This window comes from Sinocyclocheilus grahami, unplaced genomic scaffold (genome assembly GCF_001515645.1).
Source record: "Sinocyclocheilus grahami isolate Dianchi unplaced genomic scaffold, SAMN03320097.WGS_v1.1 scaffold25.1, whole genome shotgun sequence".
Lineage (NCBI taxonomy): Eukaryota > Metazoa > Chordata > Actinopteri > Cypriniformes > Cyprinidae > Sinocyclocheilus > Sinocyclocheilus grahami.
This window is the reverse complement of record NW_015505204.1, coordinates 1,327,368-1,350,990: the sequence shown is the minus strand read 5'-3', so window position 1 is coordinate 1,350,990 and position 23,623 is coordinate 1,327,368. Positions and strand designations below refer to the sequence as shown.

The 23,623-nt window shown below is 37.8% G+C and overlaps 2 protein-coding genes across 2 annotated transcripts; one reads left to right on the top strand and one right to left on the bottom strand.

The window, feature by feature from the left end:
• Positions 1-1,148: 1,148 nt before the first annotated feature.
• Positions 1,149-9,750, bottom strand: LOC107565338 (wolframin-like). Its single transcript, XM_016250560.1, has 10 exons — positions 9,650-9,750; positions 8,671-9,240; positions 7,734-7,810; positions 6,573-6,717; positions 6,250-6,423; positions 5,974-6,051; positions 5,650-5,804; positions 5,018-5,155; positions 4,210-4,898; positions 1,149-2,423 (listed from the first exon to the last, which is right to left on the bottom strand). The coding sequence occupies exons 1-10, from the start codon at positions 9,651-9,653 to the stop codon at positions 1,250-1,252; spliced, it is 3,204 nt and encodes a 1,067-aa protein (XP_016106046.1). The 5' UTR covers positions 9,654-9,750; the 3' UTR covers positions 1,149-1,249.
• A 2,128-nt stretch (positions 9,751-11,878) lies between these two features.
• Positions 11,879-22,910, top strand: LOC107564953 (dihydropyrimidinase-related protein 1-like). The gene is made up of 13 exons (XM_016250135.1): positions 11,879-12,612; positions 13,794-13,974; positions 15,421-15,585; positions 16,315-16,376; positions 16,467-16,547; positions 16,634-16,702; positions 16,813-16,933; positions 17,504-17,660; positions 19,324-19,465; positions 19,547-19,717; positions 19,992-20,171; positions 21,037-21,202; positions 21,327-22,910. The coding sequence occupies exons 1-13, from the start codon at positions 12,223-12,225 to the stop codon at positions 21,416-21,418; spliced, it is 1,977 nt and encodes a 658-aa protein (XP_016105621.1). The 5' UTR covers positions 11,879-12,222; the 3' UTR covers positions 21,419-22,910.
• The last annotated feature ends 713 nt before the right edge of the window (positions 22,911-23,623 follow it).

Genomic DNA, 23,623 nt, shown 5'->3' with positions numbered 1-23,623 from the left:
GTTATTTAAAAGACAAAAAAGAAAAAAAACAGTTATTTGAATTAACAAATAATATATAAGGCTCATGTTCACAGAAACACTTCATTTGATAAATACTCTAAATACTAGACAAGTGTTCCAAACACATACACACACACACACACACACACACACAAAATCATACAAATAATGTGAATAAAGATCCATTGCTCATTAAGATTGTAATCATAAATGAGTTGTAAATGTCAGGCTGAATTTCTGAAGGTCAGAAACATTGGTTCTTAGATCGAATCTGGTTTGCAAATCTGCTTTTTAAAAAATTTTGTATGTAAACGTGCATTAGAAATCTTTGACCATTGTGTCATATCTCGCTGCTTTTTTTGCATATGTTCTGCAATTTAATAGAACGCTATGAATGCAGAGAATTATCATTTCAGCAAAACTTGCTAAAAAACATGGTTAATCTGTGGAATGAGGGCAGTTGAAAAAAACACTTAATAATAAAATTATTAATTTGTAACACTTGTAAATGATGACTAAATTTAATTTTGGGTGAACAATTGTTTTAGACAGATTGCATTAACTTTTATCATTTTATAATAGAACTGTCATGAAACGTACACACTACCAGTCAAAGGTGTAGAATAATTGTTTTTATGCTGTTAAAAAAGCATTTACCAAAACTGCATTTATTTGATCAAAAACACAGTAAAACGGTAATATTGTGAAATATTAATACAATTTAAAATAACCGTTTTCTATTTAACACATAATTTATTCCTGTGAAGCTAACTTTTCAGCAGCCATTAATATTTGACCTGAAGGATCATGTGACAGTAATTCGATATTGTAAATTATAGTAATATTTTACAATATAACTGTGCTACTGTATTTTTAATCAAACAAAAGCAGCCAAGGTGAGCATAAGAGAGTTAAAAATAACAAAAAACATTTAAAAACCATGTTCTAAACTTTACACTGGTGGTGAAGTATCAAAGAATTAACAATTTTATAATAGCTATGGAAAAGAATCAAGCTAATATATATAAAAAATTATCAAATATATATTCCATAATTTTCCCAATGCCACAACAATAACACATGATCTCTAACATAACAGAATAATTAATAATTTTTTTTTTTTTTATGTTTCCAGAAAAATGTGTTTGGAGTTTGACAGCTCTTTTAAATTCTTCTGACATTGAAAAAACTCCAAACATTTTGACTGTGATTCAGATTTCTGTATGTCATCTTTTCTTCTACTTCTTCTTTACACACTGATCCTAGCACAGAGAAAGGGAGCAAAGAAGAAGTCAAATGCAAATTTAATGGCTTTAAGCATGGTCTTCCTCCAGTTCCGTTCAATCTTGACCTGTCGTCCCTCAGGCACCAATGACGAGCTGCAGTCCAGACAGTGTATGGCTTTCAGTTCAAATGCAGGTAGTTTGGTACCCAACTTCCCTTCCAGCTTTGTACTGAACTCTACCATGCTGCCTGGATCGAGGTTCAGCAACACCTGTTTAAACTCGTGACTCGCCATTAGGAGGATGTCACCTGCCGGATCATCAACTTGTGTGACTCCATCCGCCGGCATGCCGACCATCACCTCAAAGCGGTAACTGTCAAAGCGTTTAACGTGGCATTGGTGTTTCGCAAAGGCCTTTATCCGACAGAGCTCCTCCTCTCCCTGCTGGAGGAACAGCATTGTGGCATTGACAGGCTCGACTCCCGTGACATTCGCAACTGGAGACATATTATTTTGTGGTTCACACTTGGGATAAACCTCACCATAGAGACACCGCAACCAGTCTCCCATAAACACCGGTAGCAAGTTTATAACAGACTGAGCTCCGTTTTCGTTCTCAGCTACACGAATACGACGGAATATTCCGGTCCAGGTGACACGATGACCCTCCAGATGGCTGCAGAAGAGCTGTGTTTGAGCCATCCCGCGATCCTGCCAAGCACGTGGGCCGCACAGTGTACCATATTCCTGCCAGGTGATTGTGGAGTTATACACCTTCAGACCTTCAGCATTATAGACATAGACGCCGCAGAGTAAAATCACCGTAGTGATGCACAGGAGGATCAATTTCACCGGACCTCTGTCGGTGATGGAACGGAAGACATTTAGGATGGACAGGCTGAATCGAGTCCAAAGCCGCAGGATCACAGGGACGGCACACACTGCCAGAGTCACCAGCATTTTAGTCAACTCCAACTCCAGGAACCACTTAACCATCTGAATCAGGAGCATCGCCATCAGACCCAAAGCCAAAACGGGTAAGGCAAACAGGAAGAGGAAGTAGGCCACACAAGTGCGGATAAGGCCAATGGTGGTGGAGTTCCGCAGCAGGACCACAGAGAACTCGCACCACACGAAGCAGACCAGGTACGGCACCAGGAAGCAGTACGTCCCTCTGAATCCCCTCATGCGTGCCATACTGTACATTTTTTTAAAAAGAGGTCTGATTAGGAATGGTCATGATATTCAAACACCAGTATCAATAATACTGTATATTATACTAACTTGATTATTTACTTGAGGAAACTGTTACTTGCCCTATTGGGTTAGCACTATATCTTATTTTATTTTATTTATTTTGATGATGTAAATAAATTTTTATGCCTTGCAAACTTGGTTTTCTGTGACACTGGTTGTGATATTGGTTTCCACTAGGTAAAATTATCTAGCTGGCAAGCATAGATGAATAGCCATATCGAAAACTGCGAGAATTAATTGTCATATCCTTGATAGCATAAGGATGATTTAAAAATTGCTAATCAATTAGCAATGTTTTGTCATTATGTCTTTATTTTCCAGAAAAAGTGTTTCATTTTTTATTTAAAGGAAAATTTATTTCCTTTGTAATTTTTGGTTAATTTTTCTTTGTACAGAAAACGAAACATTTAATGAAAAAATGTGTGTTTGAAATGTGTAATCATAAATAATATTTGTAATAATTTTCCGCTATTATTGCAAGTTTTCTTTGTGAACAAAATTGACATTTCATGAAAAAAAATGTATGTGTGAAAAATGCATAAATATTGAATATTGAATAATTAGACATTAAAATTGTTCATGTAAATATAAATTTATAAATTTAAACTAATACCATTTTTGGCCATTTTTTTGGCATTTGTTTACAGGAAATGTAACATTTGATAAAAAAATATATAATATATAATATTTTTAATAATTTTCAGCTATTATTGCAAGTTTTCTTTGTGAATATATATATAATAAAATAACCCTGGTCCAATCCAGTGGATTGGATGTACATTGCCTTAAAGGGATAATATGATGCTGCTAAAAAGAACAGTATTTTGTGTATTTGGTGTAATGAAATGTGTTTATGCGGTTTAAGGTTAAAAAAACACATTATTTTCCACATACTGTACATTATTGTTTCTCCTCTATGCCCCGCCTTTCTGAAATGCATCGATTTTTACAAAGCTCATTGGTCAGAAAAGCAAGGTGTGCTGTGATTGGCCAGCTATCCAGTGCGTTGTGATTGGCCGAATACCTCAAGCGTGAGACGGAAATGTTACGCCCCTTGCCATATTGTGATGATGCCCTGTCAGGCCGGAGCGATGATTCAAAAACATGAAAACCCATTCTAAATGAGGCATTCGTTGCATCCAGTGGGGACATAATTATGGATTATAATGACTTATACTGTCTTTTTACGTGTTTTAAGCGTCCGGAAGGACATGTGATGACCCCGGGCTGGACTCCGCTTTGTCCACGGTGAAAGCCGATCCAGCGATCGACAACGCAAAGTTGTAGTATTTCCTCAGCAACCAGCACGGATCAGCTCCAGGCATGACGAAGCAGATATCGTCCTCTTTTGGAAGACCAAACAAAGTAGTTTCGCTTTCACAACGAAAAACAAAGCGTCTTTACGACATGGCGGCGGAAACAACAAAACTACAGCGTGAATAAACGTTATGCCTTCTTTCTTTGCGTGAACATTTGGCCAGTGTTATGCAAATCTTCCCACATAGCGACGTAGATATGTGGGGGCGTGTTAGAACGAGCCGTTTTAGGTAGGTGTGGCTGACTCTTAACTTTTATAAAGAATATCTCTTTGGATTTGAAACTTTAGTCTTTGCAACTTTACAGATCTTCTTTATGCACCAAGAGCTTGTAACACTCCAAAGAGAAAGGAAAAATTAAAATCGCATCATATGACCCCTTTAAATAGGTACAGTAAAAACATCTTTTACCTGAAGAACAAGTAGAAAAGATAGATGTAGAGCACACAGGGTACACTGAGCTCCAGCACCAGTGATTCTCCTAGAGGGATGGTTGTGAAAATATGTCCCAGCATCCTGGCCATCGCCATTTCCTTCGGCAACCTGCTGGTCATGGCACACAAAGATGAAGCCACCTCGATGATGAGTGCCCTTCGTGCGTAAGCTGCCGCAGATGGGCTCAGGCTCATGTAGCTCATTGCCGTGAAGAAGATGGCCACTGTGGAAAGCTCCGAGCATGGGATCCAGCCTTTATCTGCTACTGGGAAGGTGAATATCGTAAAGAACACTGATATCATGAAGTAGAGGTACTGCTCCAGGTTGTTCCAGCCAAAGTTGGACTCTGCTTGCTCCACGTCCAGGCTGGGCTCGAAGCGTGTGAGGAGGGCGGTTAAGGCACTGAAGTTCTCCCATCCTTTGCTGCTCTTGAAGACTCTCAGTGTGCAGATGGCCATGGAGATAAAGGAGAGGTAGAAGATGAGGAGCGGGATGACGAAGGCAAACAGATCAATGGTGAGATTGGAGATGATGAAGAAGAAGATAAGGGCATTGACGTGTTGCGTTGGGATGATGGTGCTCAGCCACTGGACACCAGCACGAGATGCCCAGTCAATTAAAAGTTCCTTCATCTCAATAATCACATGGAGAGGGTACTGCAGACCCTATAGGGTAAGGAAAGACAATGAGTCAACATTTGCATTTTACAAGAGTACTGTCAAACAAAAGTTGGATAAATAGCTTTATCACTTTTATACATAATTTTTGTCAATTTGTTTTTCACCAAGAAGTGGGATTTTATGTCCAGGGCTCTCTTCATCGCACCACTGCGTCTGGTAGTCAATATCATCCCACTACCCGACATTCCCCAACTGGACTTTCGATGACGCTTATGAGTGACGGGGGCCAATTCATTTTTTTCCTATATGAAAAAAGCAGCATTTTTTGATGTATTAGCAAGTATAAAGCTGGTTTTATCAACTTACATTACGGTCTCATTGGTGGACATTTAAATTAAGGGGAAAGTTTATCCAAAATTTAAATTCTGACATAATTTACTCAACCTCATGTCATTCCAAACAAAACATAAAATATATATTTAAAAAAATGTCTCAGTGATTTGTATTTCCTTACAGTGAAAGTCACTGGCATCCAGTTTTGCTTTGGATCTCACTGAGTTTCATTATAGACAAAAACTGTTTTCCACAAAAGACAGAACGTCACACAGGTACAACATGAAGGTGAGGAACTGATAAGAGAATTTTCATTTTTCAGCACAGCGCCTTTCTCATAGACAAATAAATGACGATAGCTTATATATTCATCAAACACCTCCCATTTTAATTGATGTTTTGAAAATGTGCTACTATGTGAAAACATCTGCACTTATCTCTATCTTCTTCCATAGCACCTCACCATTTCAAATGTGGCCACATCACTTTTACTTAACGTCTTCTTCTCTCCCGTTGCATCTACGCCTGAGGTTCTCAGTGTGGGAGCGCACGCTATGCCTTCTGTGAACTTTTTCGTCATCTCCACAAAATCTTCCACATCCACATACTTAGAGCTAGCTGTAGAAGGAGAAATATGCATATTTGTGATGAGTTATGAGTATCTCTGTCTAAAATTTTGAAAATGATACCTCAGGTTGGTTTACCAACCTTTCAGTTCCTTTACAACCATTTTTTACTGTTCTTAAAAATATGTGACACACAAATACACACAAATATGTACACTTACATTCATTAGACACCATGGTCTGCAGGATTTTCCTCTGAGTATGAATGCTGGGTGTTACACCACATACACCAGGTTCCCCTATTAGGAAGAATGGATTAAAATAAGTTACTACTAGCAAGACATGTTAAAAAATGTATTTCTTAATCACAATCAGGTGTTTGTTTAACAATATAAGCATCCCAAAATTCAAAATTTGGTCAAAAATGCCACCTGTTTCAGATTTAAGGTACGCAAGGATGGAAAATGCTGTTGAAACGAAAGAAATCTGCCAATTACCTGGTATAGTATTGACCTGGCTGACATTCTCCAGCATCTCAGACATGGCTACTTTCTTCTTTCTGTCAGGATTGAGTTTCCAATACATCGACATGGCTGCTCTCCTCACTGCCTGTTCAAGCTTACTCTCTGAGGACAGCCTTCTCACTTCCTGTGCATTCTCTGGTGTGATGCCTGCCAGTAGAGAAGTATAGAAGAATGCATTTGGGATTATTATAAACAATTTATCAATTACCTTAACAACAATTTTTCAGATTATATTGACATAACTTGCACTTGAAGGCATGTTCTCAATGTTCCTTGTTTTCTCAACTTCCCCTCACCTTTCTTTTGGATCCAGCATTTCTGAAGTAGTATGGCTGCATCCCTCCGACCTTGTTTTGCTGCCTTCACAAACCATTCAACAGCTGAACAGTTATTTGTCTCTGTGTCTGTTTCTTCTGCCAGTTTAAGGTAGTATTTACCGAGCTACAGGACACATTAAAAAATATACATTAAAATAATTAACCAATAATGTTTTAATTTCTCAGCTGACATATAGAAACCCCTCAAGATCATAAATCGTTTGCATAATAAACCAAACTTCTTTTGTTTAGAGTAGTTTGCTTAAATCACAACATAAGAATTAGACTACATTGCCCATCAACCCCTGCATCATTTTGATGAACAATAATAACTGGCCTAATATCCCAGAGGCTCAAAGCTAGACTGAGTATCATATAACCATATCTAATCTTAGCCTGAATGCTAAACCCTGATTATTAGACCATGGTAAGTGCTTCACAGTGTGTCTTTAACAACACAATCACAGATTAGTGCAAAATCATTAACGGAAAGTAAACTATGCAGTCAAATGTTTGGCCCATCTACTAGGCTTATCTCCACCCCCATAATGCTTTATGTACTTGAGCCTAATTGAATAAAAAAAGGATAGATGTGGGATTCATTTTGGAGGAATAGAGAAAGTGGAGGTCTCAAAGAATAGTCAGGGCTCATCGTTCAATGTATCATCGTACAGTATATGTCGGCTGAGTCTGTATATGCAGACACATTTGCTCTGACTGTGAGAGTATGTGTGAGAATATGTACACGTAGGGGCAATTGAGTTATATTGAGACTGGGCTCATCTTCCAGAAAGCTGAAAATAGACACGCTCATCATGGCCATGCCAAAAAGGACACACTTTAAGGCAGACAGAAACACTACAGAATTTAATTTGTATCGGAAAATACACTGTAGATCGTTTAAAATCCGATAGCTACATTATAAACACTTGTGTTCATTATATAAATCAATGGAGAATAGCGTCACACAGCGCCAATACCATCACAATCAGTTATGGTTTAAGTTCTGAAATCACAGCACACATGTTCAATCAAAGGTCATTAAGGAAAGGACCCCAATTGCAGAATAGGATATTTCATAATATGACAATATTTGTAATTTTAATATTATTTCAAACACATGTGTGTTCATGTACTCACTCTACTCTGTGCTCTAGGGTCTCCAGTCTCAGCTTTCTCCAGGAGCTCCTCAAAAGGCAGATCTTCATCCATATCATCTACGAGAGATAACAGTCACTCATTTATGATTATGTGAACACTATGGTGACCCAATACTGAACTTGAAGTCTTAATGAGTCCACAAATCCTCTAAATAATTCAACTATGCTCATCTTTGCAAAAAAATGTGTAAATCCTGCTAGTTAGATCATAATTAATGCTGAATAAAGTTACAGAACAATCCAATAATTACTATTTTTAATTTTAAAAAAATAATGTTTTGAATGGAAACAGGAGCTTGAGTATGATTTTACTGAACATAGTTTATCTATAGATTCCTGGCAACTGGGTTGTTTACTTGATTCTGTGTTATTGATTTAATCATGGCCTCAATATAGTAAATAGGTTGCAGCTGAAGGGATCTTCAAAGTTAACGTCTCCATTACCTTCTGACACTATAGGCTGAAACCAAGCCACAAAAGCAAAACCAGGCCATGAGTAAATAAATGTACCCCTTAGATTTTCAAGTGAGAGGTGGATCTATTTCTTGAACACTGACATCCTAATAAAGCGCATTGGTTTGTGATAAAAATAGGATTTATGTTCTTGGTGAAAATAAAGCTAGCACACACTAGCATGTGTCAGTAGCCCAGTCATGTCTCACTGATTACCCTCATTTGGATGCATTGCTTTAGTGTCATTCATAATGAATGTATGTCAAGAAACTACAATTAATATGGTACTATCAAAAAATATCAAACATAACAAGCCTGTTTGATTTTTGACAAGGTAAATATTTGAAATAATTTCAAAGAGTTAAATACAACAAAGAAATCTGAAATTGGATCATACAAAAACTATTTTAACTTTTTTAGCAGATTGTCCTTCAGCTTTCTTTGTTATGCAAAGCTTCACTTACCACATTCTTCAGCCTTGGCCTCTTCCTCAGCCTTTCTTATTTTCTCCTGCATCATCACCTTTTGGGCTGCAGCCAAAAAGCTCCGTTGACGTGGGATTGATGAACCCACTGCAGGTATTTTGGTGGAGGACAGTGAACCTTCAGGAGGAGATGTAGATTGTGTAGGATCAGCAGAAGTGGTGATGCTGGGTGTGGATGGATCATCGGGAGAAGATAATGTTGATTTTGATAATGATGATGATGTTGTAGCTGGCATAGTTGGAGTAGTTTTAGAGATATGTGATGATGTAGGGGCAGGTTTCGGTGTTGCTGGTTTTTCAGCTGTTGATCTGGCTGGAAGGTTTGAGGTTTTAACATTAGTTTGTTTTAATTTAGTATCTTGACTTGAAGAAGGGGTGGATTTAGGTGGTTGGTCTGGGCTGCCAGAACTGGAGAGGGGGGGACCCGCCATCTCAGTGCCTGGAATGGATTTAGTTGATGGAAAAGGAGGGTTGAGACTTTTGTGGGTTGCACTTTTCTCCTTGAGAGTCTCAGGAGATGGTGGTGGGTTAGCACTAACATCCTTCTCACCTAAAAGACAACAAACAAAGTGCAAAGACATAATGTTTCCAAAGAGCACCAGTATTTTTTTTCACATCATATTTATGTGTTCTTACACAATTGGTTAACCTACCAACTTCATAACATGCTTTTGACATCTAAACTCCACTACATACACCACACAAATGTATACAGTGTATATCAGCTTACAAAGAATAACTTAATCACTTACATATTTAATTAGCCTGTATAAATAACCAAATTCATCACATGGTTTTCACATGTTAACTGTATTTTATATACATTTTGATAACCTATTATATACCAAATAAATGTGTGTACACAATATTATGTTTTGACAGACCTTAGAGAATAACTGCTGAAATTAAAGGTAGTTTTAGTACTCAAAAGAAAAGAAAAGTGAATCAAAACAACTTACTCATTTAAGCTGAATGAACAGTCTTCCTCAATATATGGCGTAACACAACGAAAATAAACTCTTTTAAAAGTTTTCTGTGCTGTCCACACATAACAGTTCTGTGAAACCAGAGCCCCACTAAGGAATCGCAGTTGTTAAAGCCCACCATACCTCCAGAGAACGAGCTTCGATTGGATAATTCAAGTGCCAATCAAAGAGTTCCTCTCTGATTGGATAGGACTCGAGCCGTCAGTGAATGGCATTGCCCAAAGGATTGTCATCATCCCACTTAATTTGGATTCGCATGACAAAACGCATCAGTCTTACTGTGCCGAAAGACTAGGGGTAAGTTTAGAATAGCGTAAAATAATAACTGTGACCCTTTTTTATCTTGAACAATTAATGAAGGAGGTTCAGTGAATGAACGTCGGTTAGACCTATGGGCAGCCACTAGATGTCAATGAAGTAATAACAATATATTTTTGCTGGCACAGTGGTGTTCACAGAAGACGCAGATTGTAGTGTTGTTGCGGGACGCTCGCGCAGCTACAAATGTTCATTACACCCCATGCTATTTGTGAAACAAAGATGAAAAAGGAGGAGATACTAGGGACCAAGGCTAGACTGAACAGTGGTTGGGGGTTTTGATTTGATTCATATCAACTGAATCTTTTGAATCTATTCTGTTTACGAAACATCCGTTAAAGGTCCCCTGAAGTGCCTTGAAACAAGCAGCCAGTGTTATTCTATGTTGTGACGTAATTTCAACTGAAACAGGAAGACAGGGCGGGACATATCGAGCAGCCCCGCCCCTTTTTAAATTAGCCAATAGCGTTTTGTTTATATCTGCACGGGTCAGAGGGAGCCGTTGAGCTCGGTAAAACCGCATTTGACAGCCACAGTCTAATAGTTAACCCCTAGATTCAATATGAAACTCTTAGTAAAACAAAATAGTGATCATAATCATGCTGAGGCTGTGTAGTTTTAAAAGTGTTTAATATATGCCGACTCGCGCATATGATCGCTCCGTGTGATCTCGTCTTTGGACCGGAGCCAAAAGTCCGGATCAGACTGTGTGCGCTACCTCCGTTCGCGTGACACAAGGTGAAACCAGACCTCATTTGTCTGAATCGTTCCCTCTCGCCTACATTGTGCACTATGTGCCATTCACTGTACAGGAAATACTACACTGTGAACTATGGAAGGCCGTAAGGGCCAAAACGTGTGGAACTAACGCGTTAACATGCGATTGCGCATTAACACGTAATTTACGCATTAACATGCGATTACTCGTTAATGCGTAAATTACGTGTTAACGCGTTAGTACCACACGTTTTGGCCCTAACGGCCTTCCATAGTGAACAAGCGACCGATCTCAGCCGCAGCTTCAGTCCATTTTATAGTGTAGGGGGCGGGCGCTTCGGCTTCTAGAGAGCGTTTGATTGGTCAGAAGATTTGATGAGATGATGAAGTATGATATGACGTCAAAAAAAATGGTTGAGCCGTTTTGGCGGAAGTGACGAACTAAAAGCTTTGAATGCTTATGTCTTCTAAATGCGAATTTCGTCACTGTTTTGGAGCACACTGCCTTATAGATAACCTTAAGACTAACATATTGATATTAACACCCAAAAAAACTTTCATTTTGATTTCATGGGGACTTTAAGAACCATTAAAACCTACTAATTCCATCCCAACAGAATGATAATTTTCTGTTTATTATAAACGCGATGTTATGTTGTTTGCTGGTTTAAATGCTCGAGCTCTTTAAAGTTGATGGATTCTGATTGGCTGTCCATTTTTGACGTGAACATCAGCTGTAAAAATCGTTCTGAAAGTGATTCCAGTGACTTCCCCTCATAGAATTTGAAAAATTATATTCTATAAGCTATAGTTGTCGTTATATCGGTTTTAGTGCAATCGGGCATTTACGCCAGTAGGTGGCAACAAGTGTGTTTTTTGTTATGAAGAAGTCATTCATTCACTCAACCTATTCGTTAAAAACAGTTGTAGGCCTACATGGTTGAAAAGTGTGACTCCAGACATCATAAAAAATTATTCCAAAGCAGTCACGTGTTGAAACGGGAGAGACTTCACTTCAGTGAAAACATAAGTCAAAAATATATAGGCTATATAGGCTAATGCGTGTAAATAAACAATTTCATTTGAAAGATTCGTTGACGAAACACCACTACAGCTCGCAGAGTTCCCAGACTGGTAGTTTTATGCCAGGCAGTGCAGCTGACTGCAGTGTTTTTGCGCATCTGCACGCACTTTCGGATGGAGGATGGCAGTCACTGCATTGCCCAAATCTTCAGTTCGACAAAATAAACAGAAAAAAAAACATTGATATAGGTCTAAATTAAAATGTTCAGAGAGAACTGGATCTGAGGATGCAATTTTATTCGGACTAGCTCATAAAAAACGCGTTATTTTAGGCTATCAGACTGTCTGGAAAGTAGTAGATCGCAGCATCATTATCAGTCTGCAAGCTGCGAGCTCCGCATCCCCAGGCAAACCAAGGCTGACCTGGTTTTCTGCACTGGCATCTCGCTTCATCATTGTATTAGAGCATCATCTCCCTCCTATGAGTGATGTCGGACTGTAGGCGACAGTGGAACCGGGAGGATGAGCTCCCTGTGTATCTGGCTAAACCCATCTCGGCCGGACCCAACCAGCGTCACAAGTCTCACGGAATGTTTAGCTCCGTCGAGGGCGCGTATGATAGCAAGACTATCGATTTTGACCAGTACGCCGTAGGGAGGAAGGGGAACAGGAGCTCACGGAGCAGTAGCAGGGAACGCGTCGTGGATGGGGACTTTGAAGCTTATGAGATCAGCGGGGGGACCATCAGCTCCCCGGGTGAGAGAGACGACGGGCGTCAGGGTGTCGAAATCACGGATCAGACTGAAAAGGAATGTCGTTATGAGCAAAACAACGGGAAGGTGGGCTTAAATATCATGCGTGACCATTTTCGGAGGATTTGAACCTTAAACCATGCAAGTAGGCTACACAAGGTTAAAATTTGCGCATAAAAGAATAACAACATCTATTTGTAAAGCATAGAATGAACGCATAGCCTAAGGCTATAGGCTACGTTCTGACATAAATTGCGAAAGTAAACCTTAGTTAACTGTTACCATACTTAATATGATTTTAAAAAAGAAACAAAATGTACAATCAAATGCTGGAATTTTATCAGGCCTACAATAAGAAAACAAACAAATAAAATTGCCCATTTTAGCCTATTATGCGAAAGTAAATCCTTATACTTGGAAAAAACATACTAAGATATAAAATCCAATAACCTACTGTAATTTTACTATAAGAAAACCAAAAATAACACTTCAAAAGTTGAATTAGTCTGCCAAAAAAAAATTCCTTTATGCAGCATCTTAAAAAATATATATTAATTCATAGTTTTACTGGAATGTTATTTGGTTTATATTATATATAATATAATTACTTTATATTAAGTGGCCTTAACTACATCAAAATTAAGTACTTATTGTGTTCATATTGTATTGCAAAACACTTGTACTATTGAGGTGGGATACGGGTAAAATTAGGGACAGGTTTGGTGGTATGGGTTAAATAAATTGTAATTACAGAAATTAATTACAGATGTAGTTACATGCAGGTATTCCAAAGAATGTAAAATGTCCAGTTTGCTTAATGTTAACGTTATTTCAAAACAATTAATTCAAATTTAGAAATCTATTTGAAATAATTGTCTACTGTTTGCTGACATTTACTTTGAAGAAGGATTTATGCTCATGCACAAGCAAATATTATTAATATGAATTATATGATTTTCATGTATAAAGGCCCATTCATACTGGTGCGTGAACACTTATGAGGTAGATTATGCAGATTTGTTTTTCTTTCTGTTCTGTTGTGTAAATGTTCTGTTAAAAAAACTGTGGCAATCAATAGAATGAAATAATGCTTAATTGCATCATATTGCATAACATGTTCAATTTGGCATCATATGAAGTTCTCCTGTGGCATCAGGCCATTAAAACCTTTTTATAACTTTTTTGTTTCAACTGCACACCTGTATTTTGGTCTGTCGTGTAATATAGTGCATGTGTAGTACATAATGTGTTTGTGTAGTATGTAATGTGTTTGTAATGTATTCGTTTCCCATCTCGCCTTCAGACAGGTTGGGGAGAACCTGATTGTGCCGGGGGGCGTGAAGGTGATTGAGGCTAATGGGTGTAAGGTGATTCCTGGAGGTATTGATGTGAACACCTGCCTGCATAAGCCTTACTTGGGCACTCCACCTGTGGATGACTTCTACCAGGGCACCAAAGCTGCTCTGGCAGGAGGAACCACCATGATCAGTAAGTCTGCATGAATTGTTAATCTGGCATTTAAAAAAAAATAATAATTTAGAAAGTTTTTCTTAAAGGGGTCATATGATGCGATTTCAAGTTTTCCTTTCTCTTTGGAGTGTTACAACCTGATTGTGCATAGATAAGATCCCTGAAGTTGCAAAGACTAAAGTCTCAAAACCAAAGAGATATTCTTTATCAAAGTTAAGACTCCGCCACGCCCCCCTAAAACGGCTCGTTCTAACACGCCCCCACATATCTACCTCACTATGTGGAAATATTTGCATAATGCCGCCCAAATGTTCACGCAAAGAAAGAAGGCGTGGTTTCAGTAACCGCAGTTAATGTTGAAGCAGCCATGTCAGGGAGCCGCTGTGTGTTCCTAGGCAAAAGCAAAAGCACTTTATTTGGCCTTCCGAAAGTAGATGCATTTAGGAATCTTTAAGATGACTATTTAAATTAAGATTTGCTATTGACTGTTCAAATGCGGAGCTTTGCGCATTGTGTGTGTGTGTGTGCGCGAGTGAGAGAGCGAGAGAGGGGGCCACATCACAGTGGAGTCAGCTGTCTTAACCGTGGCTTGTGTACTGCAAACACATACCAGCTTCATCACTGTGTCTGTCACGCGACTCTGTTCCCCTTTCGGGCTCTGTCTTTACATTTATTTTGAAAGATGAAGCTTGCGATTATGGTAAGGGGTGTTACATTTCCGATAAGTGCTTGCAGTGTTCGGCCAATCACAATGCACTGGGTCAGCTGGCCAATCAGAGCAGACTGCGCTTGTCGGAAGGCGGGACTTTGTAGAAAACTAAGCGTTTGAGAGAGGAGGGGCATACAGGCCCTACAATAATGTACAGTATTTGAAAAATAATGTGTTTTTTGAACATTAAAGCTTGTCAACATATTCTGTTACACCAAATACACAAAATAATTATCTTTAAAAAAGCATCATATGACCCCTTTAAAAAAAGGACTAAAATGACATTTGATCTCAGGATGGTGGCAAAGGTTCAAGTATGTTGAATATTTAGGATGCAGTGCCAAATGTTCTGAGCAACTTCCTAGACTAGGACTCACTTGCATCTCCCTGTGAGAGCAAAGCAGTGTCCCAAATATGTCTGTTGTTGCTTGCTACAAGGACATGCCCTCGGTCGTGCATGTCAGCTATAGCCAGTCAGATTTTGCTTTCTCTAGCAGTCTGAGCTAAGAGTTTTTTTTATGGTTACAATAGCCAATTTTCTTTAAACAATGTATTAGAACTATTAGCTGTTGTGTGTGACACAAAGAAAGAAAAGTCTTCAAGGAACATCAGTAGAGTAATTTAGGACTAAAGCAGCAAAGTAACAGCATCTTCAACAGAAAATAATAGGAACTATTTAATAGAATCTTCAAAAGTCAACCAAAACATAAAATCTCAAACACATTTTGAGCAGAATCCATCATTTTCTGTTTCAGTTGACCATGTGACTCCACAGCCTGGTGACAGTCTTTTGGAGGCCTTTGAGAAGTGGCAGGAAGCGGCTGATAAAAAGTCCTGCTGTGATTATTCACTTCATGTGGACATCCCTCATTGGCATGAAGGTGTGAAGGAAGAGCTGGAACAGCTGGTACAGGAAAAAGGTGAACACATATTTAAAGATGTGACAGTATTTCCAAAGCTAAAAGTATTTCGTGCTTTTAAAGCCACATATCATGATCATACTGATGTTCCAAAGCCACATGTTGTCAATTTGGCCAATGTGCCAAATGCTGATGATTGTTTATTCACAACCGTTCAAATGTTTGGGGTTAGTCAATAAAAAAAAAGAACTTTTATTCACCAAGGACACAAGGACACAAAATTAATAGTAAAGACTTTAATGTTTAATGTTATCTTTGTAATGTTACAATTTTTTTTATTTCAAATAAATGTTTCTTTGCACTTTCTATTCATCAAGGATCCTGAAAAAATGTATGATGGGTTTCAAAAAATATTAAGCAGATCAACGGTTTTCAACATTGATAATAATAAGAAATATTTATTGAGCAGCAAATCAGCATATTAGAATAATTTCTGAAGGATCATGTGACACTGAAGACTAGAGTAATGGCTGCTGAAAAAAAAAACAAGCTTTACCATCAGAGGAATAAATTGCATTTTAAAATGTACTAAAATAGAAAACAGTTTTAAATTGCAATAATATTTCACAATATTACACTTTTACAGTTTTTTTTTAATCAAACAAATCCAGCCTTGGTGAGCATAAGAGAATTCTTTCAAAAAAATTAAACCATGTTACACACTCAAAACTTTTGAACGGTACTGTATTTTTTTCTGAAATGCATGTTAATGTTCTCTTCTTTTGGCAGGAATGAACTCTTTCCAAGTATACATGGCTTACAAAGGGTTATTTCAAATGACTGACTCTCAGGTTAGGTATCTATGCTTCCATCTATAGAACATCCTGTACTGTGATATAATAAAATAACTAATTTGATCTCTCTTTCTTTCTCTCGTCTAGTTGTATGAAGCATTCTCATTCCTTAAGGAGCTGGGGGCAGTGGTGCTAGTACACGCAGAGAATGGAGACCTAATAGCACAGGTACCTGTTGTTAAATGAGCAAATGCCATACAGAATTCAAACACACTCTTCTGCCACTTACTGTTTTTTCAATATTTGTGTTAAAGGAACAAAGCAAAATCTTGGGAATGGGCATCACTGGTCCGGAGGGCCACCCACTGAGCCGACCAGAGGAGGTGGGATCAATAAATTGGCAAACTGTTTAGAAGTTTAACTGAGTAACTGTTTATCCAGTCAGTTTCAGCAGAGTGAAGTGTCTTGATGTAATTGGATGTCTGTCTCACAGCTGGAGGCGGAGGCTGTTTTCCGTGCTATCACCCTTGGCAACCGAGTCAACTGCCCTGTCTACATCACCAAAGTGATGAGTAAAAGTGCAGCTGATACTGTGACCAATGCACGGAAGAAAGGTGACTGCATATTGTGAAATATTGTTGCATGCTGAATTCACAATTTAATATTCTTGAAAGTAGTCTCTCACACAGGCTGCATTTATTTGATCAAAAATACAGTAATTTTAAATTGTATTACAATATTTTCTATTTTAATATATTTTTAAATTTAATATATTAAAAAGTCTTCAGTGTCACGTGATCCTTCAAAAATCATTATAAATTGCTGATTTGCTGCTCAAGAAGCATTTCTTATTATTATCACCGTTGAAGACAGTTGTACTGCTCAATATGTTTGTGATTTTAAATAATTCTGAATTTATTTTAAAGAGTTCTTGTAACAATAATAAGACTTTACTGTCAAATTTGGTCAATTAATGCATCCTTGCCGAATAAAAGTATTAATTTCTTCCAAAAAAAAAATAAAAATCTTATTGACACCAAACTATAATGTAGTAGCATAAATGGTAGGTGTACTTAAAAAAAATTATTTATTGCAATGTCTAGCACAACTGGTTAATTTAAACAAACTTGAATATGCCAGTCCTACAATTTATGGACTTGTTCTCTTTATTTCCCTGGCTTTAGGCTCTGTTGTTTTTGGTGAGCCAATCACAGCCAGCTTAGCAACAGATGGATCTCACTATTGGAGCAAAAACTGGGCGAAAGCAGCAGCCTATGTGACCTCTCCACCCCTCAGCCCTGACCCGACAACACCTGACCACCTTCACTCTCTACTGGCCTGGTAAATAATTTTGAGTTATTTCGACATTTTTAGACATCTGTGACATTTGCACAGTTAGTGTAGATGCAGTGTAATACTGGAGTCCTTTGCCAAGTGGCACTATCTACCAATTTTTTATCTACTCTCTCCATTACTTTGGCTTTTTGTTACATCCAGACCGCAGACACACCTTTTCCTGGCCCCATTTCTAAAAATAGATCAGGCTTTCATCTCCTGTTGCCATGGTTATAACACTCTCCTCCTCCCTCCCCACCACACACTAACACACACACACACACACACACACACACACACATAACTTGCAGGCTGCTAGACTATGAGAGAGATCTCATTATGTTGACATCCACAGCCACACATACTTTCACATGTATGCACACACACACACACACACACTCACAGGCACAGAGATTCACACTCACACACACACACTGTCACATAGAGGCAGACCGACACAGCTGGAGAGAGGACATTTATTTTTAGCATAGATACATTAGTCGGGTCCAAAGGATGAGAGGAAATTCTAGAAAAAGATAAAAGATTATCTTTTAAGTATTAAACATTATGTGTAGGATGCAAAGACCAACGTTAGTTATATTGTGTAGATGTGTGGTGTTGCATTTTGGGATTTCAAAACATATCACCCCAGTCTGAATAATCTTTTCATAATTTCATCGTGTGCATCTTTTGTCCACATAACAGTCACACATATCCATAAGCATTACATCCTTTTGTATTGCAAATATTTAACTGAAGCTGACAATTGCAGTTGGGCCTGATTTTATGGTTAGTTCACATGAAGAAACCATTTCAGTGATACAGAAAAGACTGCAATTTACCTGATGCTGGTTGCTCAATAAGCAAATCTAGTGTAGGTTTAGTGGAAATGTCTTTAATAGTTAATGCTCAGTCGACTATCTCTTATAGTAGCTAAGCTGGTTGGTCAAAAGATAGAAGAGAAATTTGAGGACATGACCAATTAAAATAGCAAAGAGCTGTCATATACATCCCTCAGGTCTTTGAATTGTAATATCTATGGAGCTTGCAATGAATTTAAAATTGAGCAGTAAGTTTTTCATTTTAATTTTTTTTTTTTTTTATTAATACGTTTATTCAGCAAGGATTCATTAAAAGTGTCAGTTTATGTCACGGATGTTTCTGTTGAAAATGAATGCTGTTTATCTATTCATCAAAGAATCCTGAAAAAAAAAAGTATTGCTGTTTTTACAAAAATATGAAGCAGCACAACTGTTTTCAACACTGATACTAAGAAGTGTTTCTTAAGGAACCAAATTATCATATTAGAATGATTTCTGAAGGACTGGAGTCATTTAAAAAATAAAATCAGCATTTGTAATCACAGGAATAAATTACATTTTAAATATATTAAAATAACAAATAATTATTTTAAATTGTAATAATATTTCACAATATAACTTTTTTTAGTGTTGAATATATAAATGAATGCAGCCTTGGTGAGCATAAGAGAAAGAGACATTAAAATATCTTACCGACCCCAGACTTTTGAACAGTAGTGTACAATTCTTATGTAACCTCTTAATAAAAATATGGTCGCAAAGAACATCACAACTAGCTCTAGAGGGTGGATCATGTTCTTTTTGGAGCTGCTACCCCTCTAATTACATTTCTCTTAATCTTTCTTCAGTGGTGATCTGCAGGTCGTGGGTAGTGGACATTGTGCTTACAGCACCTCTCAAAAGGCCATAGGGAAGGACAACTTTACCCTTATACCCGAGGGAACCAATGGAGTGGAGGAGAGAATGGGTTTTGTTTGGGACAAAGCTGTGGTCAGTGCATCTGCATGTATGTTTATATGGATTGAGGTGCAGGTTGCATTTATCAGTCACCACTTAATTTGTTCCTTACAGGCTATGGGGAAGATGGATGAAAACCAGTTTGTTGCAGTTACAAGCACTAATGCAGCCAAAATCTTCAACCTGTACCCCCGTAAGGGTCGGATAGCAGTGGGTTCAGATGCTGACATTGTTATCTGGGACCCCGACAAGATCAAGACCATCACAACTAAAGCACAGCAGTCGGTGAGGACTGAAAATCTCTGCAAGATGCTGGAATATTGAATGATACTCTGGATGGCTTTTATTCAGTTATACGTATACATTTAATACTGCATTGTATATACCTGTAACAGGATGTTGAATTGTGCCACTCTAATACTTCAATTTTCAAACTACATTTTTTTTCTAAATCTAAATCTCTTTTAAACGCCTGCAAAATATTAATGGTGATTTTATATTTGATAAACAGGTGAAGATGTGTGAAAGAGAAAGGATTTTTTTCTTCTTTTGTTTCTAGGCTCTGGAGTACAATATTTTTGAGGGGATGGAGTGTCGTGGTGGTCCAGTGTATGTGGTCAGTCAGGGTAGGATTGTGTTTGAGGAAGGGAAGCTTCAGGTTCAGCAGGGGACTGGACGTTTCATCTCTCGCAAACCCTTCCCTGACATTGCCTACCAGCGCATTAAGTACCGCAACAAGGTATGACTCTTCTTTGATTAATTCACTGACCTTCACTCAGTCTCAGGTAGTTTTGGTGTATATATAAAACTATTGGTATATACCAGGGGTAGGCAAGTTCGGTCCTAGAGAGCCGCAGTCCTGCAGAGTTCAGCTCCAACCCTGAAAAAAAAACTCACCTGCCTATAGCCTTAGTAATCCTGAAGACATTGATTAAGCCATTAAAAATGTTGTGTTCAGTATGATTTTTAATGTTTTTAAAAGAATACTCTTATGCTCAGCAAGGCTGCATTTATCAGTACAGTAAAGTAAAAGCAGTAGTATTGTAAATGTATTGTTAACTAAAATAGCTGTTTTATATTTTAATATATTTTTTTATTTAATTTATTGCTTGTGTCACATGATCCTTCAGAAATCATTCTAAGATGACGATTTGATGCTCAATAAACATTTTTTATCAGTGTTGAGAATTGTTGTACTGCTTAATGTTTTTGTGGCAATAGTGATACTTTTTTCAGTGTGTTTGATGAATAGAAAGTTCAAAAGAACAGCATTTATTTGAAATAGAAATCACTTTATAAAGGTCTTTACTGGCAGTTTTAATCAATTTAATGCCTCCTTGCTGAATAAAAGTAATAATTTCTTTTAAAAAAAACGTACTGACACCAAGCCTTTTAACAATAGTGTAGTAACGTAAAGGTTCAGTATTTTCCAAGCATACATTTGCTAAATAATAACGTGGTAATAAGAATGATTGCTAGATGTGTTATTTGTTTTATAGTGCAAATACAAAGACTGGTAGAAATGAGTGTATTATCAAACTTTTAGGTTCATGTCTCAGTTTCTATTAGTAACACCAAACCTGTCGTTTACTGTTGTTTGGAAGGTGATGAGCAAGCAGGGAGTGTCTCGTGGGATGTATGATGGTCCAGTATATGATATCCCAGCAACACCCAAATATATAACCCCAGCACCCTCTGCCAAGACCTCACCCACTACACACCAGCCTCCACCAATCAGAAACTTGCATCAGTCTAACTTCAGCCTATCAGGTGAGGAGATTACCTTTTCTAATGAATATATTCCCCAGTATCCTCAATTCCTTTGAATAATGTATCAATTTATCAGTATTTTACAGCAATTGTATAATTTTTATGATTATTTCAATAATATTAGGGGCTCAAATAGATGACAACATTCCTCGGCGCTCTGGCCACCGCATTGTAGCACCCCCTGGTGGTCGTTCCAACATCACCAGCCTTGGTTGAGCACTTCTGCAGCTCTCATGTGACTTTGAGAGAGAGCGTGTGTGTGTGTGTGTGTGTGTGTGTGTGTGTGTGTGTGTGTGTGTGTGTGTGTGTGTGTGTGTGTGTGCGTGAGTATTATTACAGTTCTATCTGTTGACAAATAATCAGTATTCTCCTCTCACAGGGCCATGCTATAAAAGGTATTTGTGCAACGCATGCATGTCAAAATATCACTGTACCTTACCCGTGCAGTAAATGTCCCATCTACAGTCAATATTACTGTGTGCATTGTACACAATAGTCTCTCTGCTAAGACATACCTAGACAAATACCAATAGATAGCTAGACAATCACTAGAAAATACTTTAGATCTGTAACAAATTTCAGAAAAAGTAGCATTTAAACAATGCTAATATAACTACTCACATTTATTATTAAAGTTATGAGTTATGAAAACCCTCGTTCTGCTGATGTGACCCCAGTGTTTGTGAAAATGTCCTGCTTTAAAGCCCTGTGAAGCCGGTGACTAGACATCCCACAAAATGGTGCTCCTCCTACTGGACAACTTACAGAACTAAAGATGACTAGATAAAAGTGCTAGAATGCAGGTCTGAGATCAGTTTTGGCATAGATGTACCACTAATAAGTACATTCTAAAGCTGAGTGACGATCTGCTCTTACAAGCACTTTTAACTGTCATGTTCTCTGTGCTCTGAAACGTTTTTAATTCTGTGTTATCAGTCTATTTGTGGTAAAGAATGGTGATGGATTGTATTATCTCACTTTTAGATGTTGGTATTATTGACATCTGACCTTTTGATTCTTACACTCTTTATACTTTGAAGGATCATTTTTATCAGTTATCTTATCACATTTGAATTGTTTTACAAGAAAAATTTGTTATATCACTTATTATTTTCATTTTACCTGTAGTGAAAAAGGCTGTGTGCCATTTTAGCTCCTCCAAGCTCTTGGTTGTGTAGATTTTGCTTATTGCAAAATCAGATGTTGACTAGAGATGGTATTCACATTACCTCATATCACAAATGCAAAATCAAAGAATGCAACTATATGCAACCCGTGAGATTGTTTTTATCTGCAGCACTCTCATCTGCAATGCAAATGATCACATCTGGAAGAGCAAGTCACACATGCATTCAAAAAGAGCTGAAAATGCTTTCATTTCATCTGCCTGGTTTTTCTTCTGTTGTGAGATTTCTACAGTATTGCTCCACATCCAAGTGGCTCTAGCCTAGTCACTGTGTACGCTCAAAGTCTTAATACCGAACTTCCACTGAATAATTGGTGATTGCTCTTGTTTTGGACCAATACAAGGCCAGTGCCAAGCCTGCTGTATTGTTTTCCATACCCCATTGTGATTTTGTATTGCCTATGGTATATATAGTGTTTATGACCAATGCCATTTTAGTTTTTGTTGGCTGATATCCACTAATGCACTCATTGACTGTTGATAATGACAGTTTGCTATGGTGAAATAAAGTTCATATGTTGTTGAAGCTTCTGTGTGTTTCCCTTGTGTGAAATTTTTCTGAATTAACCAAATCTGATCTGAAATGAAAAAAAGGGGGTTTAATAACTAACTGCAGTGTCACAATATAATGTAATTTTTGATAGTCAGTTTCTGTAGACATACCAAAATCTTGCCAACAAGTAAATACTGAACATTTCCACCAGTATTGTCCAGGAAAAAAAACAAACAAACATCCAATTCATGTAATGCAATATGCAACTCTACCACCTGCAAAAACAACGCTCGCTTGCATGGAGACAGACAGAGCAAAAGTCACACATTTGAAGGGGAAAAAATGAAAAAAAGAGAAAGCCTATAGACAAGCAAGTGAGATTCTTAATGGAGGTACAGAAGATAAGCATAGACTACTCCTGCAAAGGAAAAAAAGGATGATATAAAGAAACCCGAATGCAGTGACAATCATTCTGTAGTCCTCTGTTAGTCAGCTGGTAAAGGGACTTTTTCAGTTCCTTCCCAAAAACAGGGACAGATAGAAAGACTAACTAACTGTCATCTGTCTGTCTGTTCTAAGTGAAGTTTTCACTTCATCTGTAGCATTATATGTTCACCACTAGATGTTCTCAGTACTAGTTTTCTGGGAAAGTTCACCCAAAAATGACAATTTTGTCATCATTTACTCACCCTCTGGTTTTTCCAAACCTATATGAATTTCTTTCTTCTGCTGAACACAAAAG